General features: G+C 52.7%; 1 protein-coding gene across 1 annotated transcript; it reads right to left on the bottom strand.

Moving 5' to 3' along the window:
• Positions 1 to 843: 843 nt before the first annotated feature.
• Positions 844 to 2,877, bottom strand: LOC148051265 (ubiquitin carboxyl-terminal hydrolase 42-like). Its single transcript, XM_087738209.1, has 6 exons — positions 2,736 to 2,877; positions 2,150 to 2,260; positions 1,884 to 1,986; positions 1,649 to 1,716; positions 1,397 to 1,467; positions 844 to 930 (listed from the first exon to the last, which is right to left on the bottom strand). The coding sequence occupies exons 1-6, from the start codon at positions 2,875 to 2,877 to the stop codon at positions 844 to 846; spliced, it is 582 nt and encodes a 193-aa protein (XP_087594335.1).
• Between the last annotated feature and the right edge of the window lie 7,434 nt (positions 2,878 to 10,311).

The following is a 10,311-nucleotide window of genomic DNA, read 5'->3' as shown; positions in this document are numbered from 1 at the left end:
AGAGAAAGCATCGAATCTCTTCAAGCACACTGTCAGGACATTGGAGGAACGATGTATTGTAAGGCTCTTGGATGCAGTGGCCAGCTGTTCACATCTGGAAAACAAGCACAGACCCAGCTGTTGCAACCTGTCTTCTCCCCGCTGCGCCCCCCATCCATGTAGGGTTGAGTTCAGGCTTGTTTTGCCCAACTATCGTATGCCCGCTTGCATTTCAGACCCCTGAAGTCCATATGCTCTCCCTGAAGGCAGCTTTGGGCTAGGGCGGCTCCCTTTGGAGAGCAGCAGTCTGGAGTCTTGACAGTACAAGAACTAGGCATGACGCTGTTGAGAGAGCCAGCGGGGGCTGCTGCTGCTCCGAGGACTGAGGTCTCCTGGACAGAGACGCAAGCATCCAAAAAGCCTTGGAAACAAAACTGTTGATGGCTTTCTTGAGGAAGCTGCTGTTGCCAAATCACTGTCCAGGGCTGCCGCCTTGCTTCGGCTCACCACTGCATATGGGACATGTCTTTTCCCTTCTGGCCATAGGGCTAGTTCAGTGGGCAACTTCATAGCTAGGAAGCTTGACCACCTCCAGGGCAGACAATGCCAGCAATAAAATTCTCATCCAAGCTTTCCAAGTATTCAGGCAGAAGGGGAAAGAAATACCCATCTTAGAAACAAATGCATTCTTTTCCAAGTTCTGGATGATTCGCGTGGATTAGTTGTAGGGGAAGAAAAAAAAAGAAAAAAAAGCCAAGCTGTCTCATGACTGGGTTTCTCAATTCAGTCCAAACACAACTAGTGCTCCCAGACATGCAATACCCTAACCCAGTATCTGCTAGGAAGGTGGCACTGGCCGAAATCTTACTTGCTACATTTATAGCCATTTCCACCATCCAGCTGCTCAGGTTTGACAAAGTCTTCCAGAGCTCCAGTGACAGATGAGGTTGCCTGGATGAGGAAGAAAGGAGAGCACTAAGTTCCTGGAAACTCAAAAACCCCAGGAAATAGCTACCCGCGTGGTACCAGCGTTATCCCAATAAACAGCTACCCCTGGGCGGTAGCAGAGTTCCTGTGGTAGGCGTGGTTCAAAATAGCAAAAGCAATCAAACCCATCCCTCCAGCATCAATCAGACGCGTAGTGAGGGAGTCCCAAGCAGGGTGGTGTGACAGTGTCACGATGGCTGTCCATACCTTCCTTACTCTTTGCCCAGCTGACACCCAGCACCCAGCCCAGAGAGACCATTTGCAGGGCTTCCGCAGAAGGAGCACACAAGCCCAGTTCCCTTCCCATCCACCCCCAAGCTCTTGCCTGGTACCAGCCCACAGCTGGAAGCCAACAGAGTTTACTGGAGATAAACTAGGCCCCCCGCAGGGGCCCTGAAACAGTTGGCACCACCATTTCAAAACATCTCACCTTGATATCCAAAGCAATATCAAGGAATGTCTCGTAGGTGTCGGAAACGGCTTTGCAGCTCAAGCACGTTACTGCAAAAGAAGCAAAGAGAAATGCTTCTCAGGTAGGGAAGGAGAGTAACTGCCCATTTCAAGGACCAACACCTACGCCTTTAGACACACCGGACCTCCTGCCGCATGCTAGGAGCTGTTTACCACAAAGAGAGGAAGAGCCACGGCTCATTCTAAGGACGGAAATATTTTTAAAAAGTACCTCTGGATCTTAGAAAGCCTCCAAAGACCTGATGAATGAGCGTGCTAGCTTGAGAAGTTGTGTCCCAGCTGGAAAGAAATGGTAATCAGAGCTCAGAAGGTGGAAGGCAGAGAGTTAGCTCTTCCACGAGTTTTCCTTGTTAGGAAAGGGCCGGACAGAGGTTTTCAGTGGCGGTTGTAAAGCAAGGAGTCAAAAGGGCTAGAGAACGTTTCAACGGTCATGTGCTTCTGCTTACTCGCTGCTTCTGCTCAAGCAAGCCCTCTGCATGGCATCCACGGTGTAGTAGAAGAATTCATGCGCGTCTTCCTGAGTGCCAAGCTGGAAATGGTCTCCTATTCCTGAGAAAGAAGAAGGTTTTCCCATTGATCTCAGAGAAAAAGGAAACGCGACTTACCCTTCTGAAAGCTCTCCTCCTTAACATGAACCCGGCAAAAGCAGTTGGACGCGGGCTTTGTCAGAAATCCAAACTACCTCCAAATGAAACCGTCTGAAATGACTCACGTGGAAGCTCATTGATCACAGGCGTAGGCTCGATGGCACTGCCCGAGCAAGACAGGACCTCCTCGATGTGCACTTCCATGGTACACATCATGCAGAAGCCTTGCTTCGCACCTAAAGAGGGAGGGAAAGAAGGACGGAAGGGAGGAAGCAAGCAAGCGAGCCTCTCGGTCAGCTAAAATATACACAGCTATGGAAAAGCTTCAAGGAAAAAACCACCAAACCACCCCACGTTTAAGTTCCAGGTGCAATCTCCACTCTCCCTTCTACATCCGCTTCTCCTCAGATGCCAGTGGCTCAACAGCCCTGTGGCGGTTTACTGCACAGAGTTGTAGAGAAGAAATAGGCATGCCTTCCGAAGGCACTTCATTAAGCACGGGAAGCAAGAAATGATCTTCCCTGGGAGTAGGAGCGCAGCACGTGAAACCAAACTAACGCGCTGCCTACGCTATGCTGAGCCTGCTCTGAAGGCAATATTGGAAGGCAGCTTCTAGAGGAAAAGGAAGAGCTGTCTTCCCAGAGTCCCTGTTGTTCTTTCATCCTTCAGAGCCGCCCAAGAGATGTAAAAGAAGGTGTAGCAAGGACTCACAGGACTGGCTGTGCTCACGAGAGAGCAAGTAGTTGGCCAGCGGCGGGGTGTACGTCAAACACTGCAGGACAGAGTTGAGGAAGCAGGTATTGCCCAGGTTGAAGAGGCCGCCTCCGACACTGCGTCTTTGCTGCCAGGCCATGCAAATCTTCTGCGGAGGAAACACGTCCCTTCCCGGCACAGCCATTCCGACACTCATGCCTGCAAGGAAGTCAGCTTTTAAAGGAGATCCTCCTGGTTTGGTTTCGCAAAGCCCTAGACCGCTCTCCCTAGACTTGTCCCTCTTCGGATGCGTTACATAAAAGATAGCAAGGAATTATGCTGGCAGCCTGCGTCGACCCAAGCTGTAACGGTAGAGCTCAGCTGGCCCCTCGGAAGGTACAGGCCAAGCCACACCTCCACCCTGTCTCGATCTCCGCAATCCCCTGTCCAAAAGGAAACTAACAATTACCTGAGCCACCAACTGGAATTAGCGGGAAGGGGAGAGAGAAGAAACGGATGAAATTTCCGGGAAGAAAAGGAGGACGTAGAATGAAATGCAGACAGCGAGGAGCTGAGTGACCCTGCTGGCGAGCTCAGCCCACGCTTGCTCTCTCCAGCACAGGCGCCAGCGCCGGGAGAGAGCACGGCAGGAGCTGCGCGGGGACACCATTTATGGCCACCCGGCCCTGGGACGCCCTTTGTGACACGGGGCCGTGTGGGGCCACGTGGCGACGGGGCTGGCACTGCCCAGCAACTCCCACAGCTGCGACCACGGGGCCGCCCCAGGTGCCCACTGCGGCCATGGGGCTCCTTCCCTGGGCAGAGCGCATGCCTCTGCCCCGCGCAGAGGCAGCCCCAGGGGGGCACGGGCACACGGCTGGGGCCACTGCTGGGGACAGCTGGGGCTGGCATAGCCCTGCTGTGGCCCCGGGCTCCTTCCCCACTCTCCGCAGTCAAACGCTGCAGGATGGTGTTGAGGAAGCGCCTGTTGCCCAGGTTGTAGAGGCCCGCTCCGACCCTGCCTGGTTGCTGCTAGGCCATGCAAAGCTTCTCCAGGGGAAAGAGGATCCTTTGCGGCGGAGCCATTCCCTCGGCAATGGCTGCAGGGAAATGACATTTGAAAAGAGAGGAGATGATGTGGTTGCACAAAAGCATCGTTTAAAAGTCAAGTTCTCTACAGGAGCCCCCAGGACAAGCAGCTCTAACCTCCAACACAGAAACACTGGGGGAAGCCTAACACTGCCATTGACAATGACTGGTCAAGAAGCAGTTTTGGAAAAGAGTCTGTTGCCCTGCTTCCTTTGCCAAAACTCCAGGAAAGCCACACTCTGATTTCTGTGGCTCGGGCTACCTTCCTTTCCCTCTAGAGCCTTGAATTGGATTCTTAGGTCAAGTCTTCCCTTTTCCTGATGGTAACTTGATGAAAGCAAGCACCTAGCCCAGAAGGTAACCCTACTGATGTCAGCTCTTTCCATGAGCAATGTCATCTTTCAAAGTCTTGTCCATCATGGCAGATGACGGACAAAACTCATTTTCCTGTGTCTAATCAAAAACACCTGGGTGAGCCTGGTTGCTACCAGGGAATGCACCAGAATTCACTCTAGGTTGTCAGCACATCCACAGTCAGGGATGGAGCAGCAGCCACGTCCGTCGCCTTTGGGCATTCACAAAGTCCAATGGTGAAACCGTTACTCACAGGAGTCATTCCCCATTGCGGCCATTGCTCCTCTCAGGAACAGAGCGGAAAGCTTTGGATGACAAAGGATGTCAGGACGTGCTCCAGAAAGAGAAGATCAGCGCCAGTCCTGTCACCTGATTGCAAAGAAATAATTGCTACATAAGTAGCAATGGAAGGAGCCGAGTTATCCCGAAGGCCAGCTCAGCCCAACTAGCTTTCGCTGGCCTGCTCTTCAGGATTTCAAGCCCCGGCCAGGTGAGGTCACAAGCGCCAGGTGGGTGCTGCATCACTGCCCCTCTGTGACATGGGCCCACATGGGAATGTGCCCCCTCAAGGCCACACAGCTGCCATGGCCCGGGCACCTCCTGTAGCCATCAGCCCCTGGGCTTCCCCGTGCACTGCTGACGAAGGGCTGCTCATCTGCTGGCAGAGCTCCCACCTCCTCCCTGAGCTGCACCAGCTGGATGAAGAAAAACCTGCCCAGGGCTGTAAGCGTGCCTGTTCCCAGCTTTGGCTGCCACATTTGGGTTGCTGAGGGTTTCTCTTCCACTCTTCCCAGGTACAGGACTGTGTCCGTGAGGCTCGTGGACCAAAGCACCTGGTCTCTTATAGGTTCATTTCCAATGAATTTTATCTTCCCCCCAAGATACAGCCACAGGTTGACTCTGAACTGGTGCTCCTTGTCCCTCCGTTTTGTTCCCTGGTGAAAGGCGGCCACCCCTATGAAAGGCGGCACCACCTTGCGGTTCCCAACGGGAACCACCGCCCCGGAACCGGCATCCCCACCCCGGCCTGGCACCAATACCCCTGGTATCTCTGCCCTGTCCTGCTCCTGACAGCCCCACCGTCGGCATCCCCACCGCAGGCTGGAGCCAATGGCCCCAGGAACAGCATCCCCACCCCACGCTGCTACCATCGCCCCCAGTACCTGCATCTCCCACCACACTACGAGCAACCCCCACAAGTACCTCCCAGGGACCCCCACAGAGGGACACCCCAGGGCTCTCTTAGGAAAATCTCATGCCCTAAGTATTGCAACAGTAAGTCACGAGAGTATGAAATTAGATCAAGCTCCTGAAGATAGACAGATATACATCTAGTTGACGTTGTATAGTGCACAGTCATGGTTCAGTCAGCAGGACTAAAGGCCCCCAGCTCACTGCAAGGAGGAGAAGGACAGCCCCCACCCTGAAGAAGAAAGGATGCCCCTGGATGACCCAGCTCACGCCAGCATCCCAGCCCCTCCGACACCTCTGTGAAACCCTCCCCTTATCTGCCATCAGAGATCAGGATCTGCAGCCAGACCAACTCCAGGGACGTCAAGATCAAGAAAGAAGCAGATGGATGATGACGCCACAGAATTGGAGTTGCTTTGCAGAACAGCAGCCTGTGTGTGTGTTAAGCAGAGGTTGGTCAAATTGCATTGGACCGGAACGCTTGAAAAGCATAAGAAGCATGTGTAAAACCGCATTTGTGGTGCCGCAGTTTGAATGGGACGGCTCATGCGCACGAATGCAAGAATTCCTCTTGTAATGCTATACTCTGCGTCCCAGCTTCTCTCCTCGGTCAGCATAGCCCACTTGCCAAATTCTCATGACAGCTCCCCATCATGGCTGAACGGTAACGGTACCGGCACCGGTTCCACCACAGTTGGGAGCAGCAGTTGCCCCCCAGGGCACAGAGGGGAGGACAAAAACAACCCAAAAGTGCCCTAACCCCGCACGCCCCAATCCCAACCACCAGGGCAGGATGGGACAGCACAGGCATGTTGGCATCACAGGGCCACTGGTGCTGGCCCCATCCCTTCCCCGTGGACAGGAAATTCGCCTCCCCCAAAACATCATGCTTGGGATGGGAGACCACTGGGATAGCAAACCACCATTGGGATGGGAAATCATCACTGGGACGGGGAACCATCGTGGGGCTGGGAAACCAACACTGAGGGCAGGAAATTAGCAGCAGGATGGAAAATCATGGAGGTGGGAAGTTGTCGTGGTATGAAAAGTCAAAGCATCGCAAGGCTGGCTGAAGCAGGTGCTGGCAGAATGATCGCCATGGGGACGGACCCCTCAGAATGCTGTTTGCCCCAAACCAACCCCACACTGCCCAACTGCCATGGCAGGTACAGCAGCAGGTTTGCGCTCCTCCTGCTGCTCCTGCCCTCCAGGTAACCCCCCAACCACCTCTGCCCACCAGCATCTCAGGATGGGGGTCTGGGTCTCTGTGGAGAGGCTGAAGGACCTGGACTTCTTTCTCCTGGTGAAGTGGAGGCTCAGGGCACTGTAGTAGTAGCGTGCAACTGCTTGAAGGGTGGCTTCAGAGGTGATGGAGCTTTTCCTGGTAGTGGGAAGTGAAGGAAGCCTCCACAAAGTGCAGCTTGGAAGGTTCAGACTGGATGTGAGGAAAAAGAAATGTCACTGAAAGGGTAGCCTTGTGGTGCAAGAGGTGACCCAGAGGGAGGCTGGATCAGCCCATGGCTTTGTGTTTTAAGGGAAAGCCAGCAAGGGTGGAGAGCCATCAGTGAAGCTATAGAAATGCTGGGCTGAGAGCTAGGTGGGAAGGCAAGATGGATGTCAGCAGCCTGAAGGGAAAGAGGTGCAGGCACGGGACAGCGTAGGACAGCCTGCAGCAGAGATGGCCAAGGGCTCTAGCAAGGCTGAAAGGCCCAACAGGACCGAGGTCTTTGTCCTCTTGGCTCTGGCAGCTGCCTCTGGCACCGAGGCCTACCAAGCAAAACTTGTTTTGAGGCTCTGGCCTTTGTTTCTTCCTCAGCCCTGCCTGGGGAGGCCGGGAGGTGGTGTACAGTTTTCCTACACTTGGCATTGCTCACCCTCACACCCCACTGCCCCCAGGAGGAGCCCTGAGCCATGCGGGAGGGACAGGATCTGCCTTCCCAGGGCCTGCGGATGAGGGCTTGGCCTTTCTGCTTCACAGAAGAAACCAAAGGGTTTGCTCAGCATTACAGCTGCCTGCACAGAGCCTTTGCTTACCTGCAATCATGGCCTCCAATTACCTGCTCTAAAGAGTCCCTGGGGAGGCTTTGTCAGTAATGGTCCTCATGGGGCCCATTAATGCTTCCAGATACTTTGGGTTCAGCTTCTGACTTGGACTTCTTGAGCAGTTTGTTCAATCTCCTCTCAGTATCTGAGGTTCAAGGCCTCAGCCCCAAATACACCATGGGGCTCATTAAAATACAGAAAGCCCTAACGAGCCCTGTCTCTTCCTGTGATTTTCTCCAAGTCTTCACGACTTGTACAGCTCATTAGAGAGGTTTCCTAGGGTAGTTAAGGCGAAAGATTTCAAAGTGCATCTAATAAAAATGAATTTTGTTTTAAAGGATATTTTTTATTAATTCTGAGGTTAAAGAAGAGGTGAGAGTCCGCTCGGGAGGTCTGGACAGGTAGGAAAAGCAGTCCCTTGAGGTCTGACACTGTATGGACAACTTTGCTCCTCACCTCCCAAACGTCCCCTTTTCTGTCATTGGCCACCTGGGACTTGCATCACTGTTCCTTGCATCAGACTTCTGCACTGATCTCCGTAGCTGGATGCTACAGGTCCTATGCACCATCTCCCACCTGCTCTCCTTCGAGAACTGGCTGCACACAGGCACAGGAGAATTTTTCCTATTTGCAAGTAAAGTAAAGAAAAATATGATAAAGTTTCACAAACAGTAAAACACACTCTGTATCCATATGCGAAGTACAAGCTGCCTCTAAGGAGGTTTCCCTTCCACAAGAGATAATCTTATGAGAAATGTTTTAGATAGATAAGTGCAAAAAGATACACAGGAAAACAACTAAAGTGTTGGTTAAAGAGACAATTAGACTACTGAGAGACAGGCAAGCTTTGAACTCCCTGAGGCTTAAGGCAGCTGCAGAGGTGAGAGGTATCTGAATGAACAAAGATTAAGGGGAGGAGAAAACGGGAGAAAAATGGCAAGGGCCTTTGCCTAGGCAGTCTGCATCCACAAAGATGATTTTAGAAATGGCCACTGTATCAGGATAGGTGAAAGTATATGAAAGACTAGTGAAACTAAATCCACTCTATAAGAGGCAGAATAGTGGTAAGGAAGTTACAGGGGAAGACTGGCATTTCTTGGAGAGGTCATGGTACTGGTGAAGGTCTTATGTGAGTGAGGACAAGCAAGTGCTGCACCCGTCTTTGAAGGCAGCCAGAAGTGCAAGCCAGGGCACCGCAGGCTGTACAAGCTCACTTTGGTGAGGAGGGAGCCACTGAATGCCTCCTCATGGCTGACATGTCTGGACAGCTAAAAGAGAAGAACATGTCCAAAAGCAGTCAGCGTGGACTCCCCAAGGGTAAATCATGCCTCACCAGCCTGATTGCCTTTGTGGTGAAGTAACTGTGTTGGTGCATGAGGGGAGAAGAGTGGATGTTGTTTACCTCAGCTGCAGCAGGGCTCAATAGTCTTCTACTCAAGTTAGGCCATTACAGCCTGGGTGGACAGACAAACAGATGGGCAAAAGGCCAGTTGGATGCTGAGGCTGAGAGAGCAGTGGTGATTGTGAAGGAAGTTCAGAAAGATGAAACTTGGAGGGGTGTGTGCCACCAAGTGCATTCATGTTCCCGAGATGTGCTCTGTGTCTTGTGAAAGGTGAAAACTGCCGCCTTCTTCTCGAGGGCAATGTCACTGCTGCTTGCAGAACCCCTTCTGACTGCACAGCTGAGATGCTCTGCAGGCCACCTCCTTTGATAGCATGTAATGAAAGGGACAGGCCAGAAAGCCAAGGAAGCGTGGTGGAGCATTTGCAATGAAGCTGGCCACAGTGGGTGAGACCTAAGCCTTCAGCAACTGCCCTTTCATGAAGGCAATGCTTTTATGGATGTCAGCTCTGCCACAGAAGCACCCATTGCTTGTCCCTGCCTGCTAGCACAAACTGCCACCCACCAGGACTATATCAAGCTGCCAGTGCTCTCAGGCCTTACACCAACAGAAGGGCTCAGAAGGAGAGAGTGGACGTGGAAAGTGAGCAGCTCGGAAAGACCAAGTGCTGGTGCTGCCTGGCAGTGCTGCTGTGCCAGGACTCTTTTCCCCTCCACCTCTGCACACAGGCACTGCCCCTGCAGCTCCAGAGAAGGTCTCAACAAAGGACCTTGGACAAACAAGTCACTGAGGGGTCGTTTATTTTGTTTTAAAACACAAAGAGCACGGCTCGTCATTACACAGTCTCTGGGTCACACAGGACAGGTAGATACTGACTCAGGAATGGTATGAGTAATGGCATTTGATTGTGGACAACATTATTACAACTAAGAAAAGTTAAAAACTGAACCAGAGCAACTACCAAAGTCAGGCTGGTCCTATAGTGCTTTACATTGTGAGTGATATACAGAAGAAGATGGGCAGTTTATTGCTGCTTAAAACCATCCAGTCATCAGCTTCCACACTGCATCCTTGAGCTCCTGGTTCCTCATGCTTTAGATGAGGGGGTTCACTGCTGGAGGCACCACTGCGTACAGAACTGCCACCACCATATCCAGGGATGGAGAGGAGAAGGAGTGTGGCTTCAGGTAGGCAAACACTGCCATGCTGAGAAACAAGGAGACCGCGGCCAGGTGAGGGAGGCACGTGGAAAAGGCTCTGTGCCGTCCCTGCTCAGAGGGGATCCTCAGCACGGCCCTGAAGATCTGCACATAGGACACCACAAGGAAAACAAAACACCCAAAGGCTGAACAGGCACTAACCAAAAGGACCACAACTTCCCTGAGGTCAGCATCTGAGCAGGAGAGCCTGAGGATGTGGGGGATTTCACAGAAGAACTGGTCCAGGACATTGCCTTGGCAGAGGGGTAGGGAAAATGTATTGGCAGTGTGCAGGAGAGCACTGAGAAACCCAGTGCCCCAGGCAGCTGCTGCCATGTGGACACAAGCTCTGCTGCCCAGGAGGGTCCCGTAGTG

The sequence above is a fragment of the Nipponia nippon genome, unplaced genomic scaffold (genome assembly GCF_047370975.1).
Source record: "Nipponia nippon isolate SJK-2023a ecotype South Korea unplaced genomic scaffold, ASM4737097v1 scaffold_61, whole genome shotgun sequence".
NCBI classification, from domain to species: domain Eukaryota; kingdom Metazoa; phylum Chordata; class Aves; order Pelecaniformes; family Threskiornithidae; genus Nipponia; species Nipponia nippon.
Note: the sequence above shows the minus strand (reverse complement) of the source record. Positions and strands in the feature narration are given on the sequence as shown.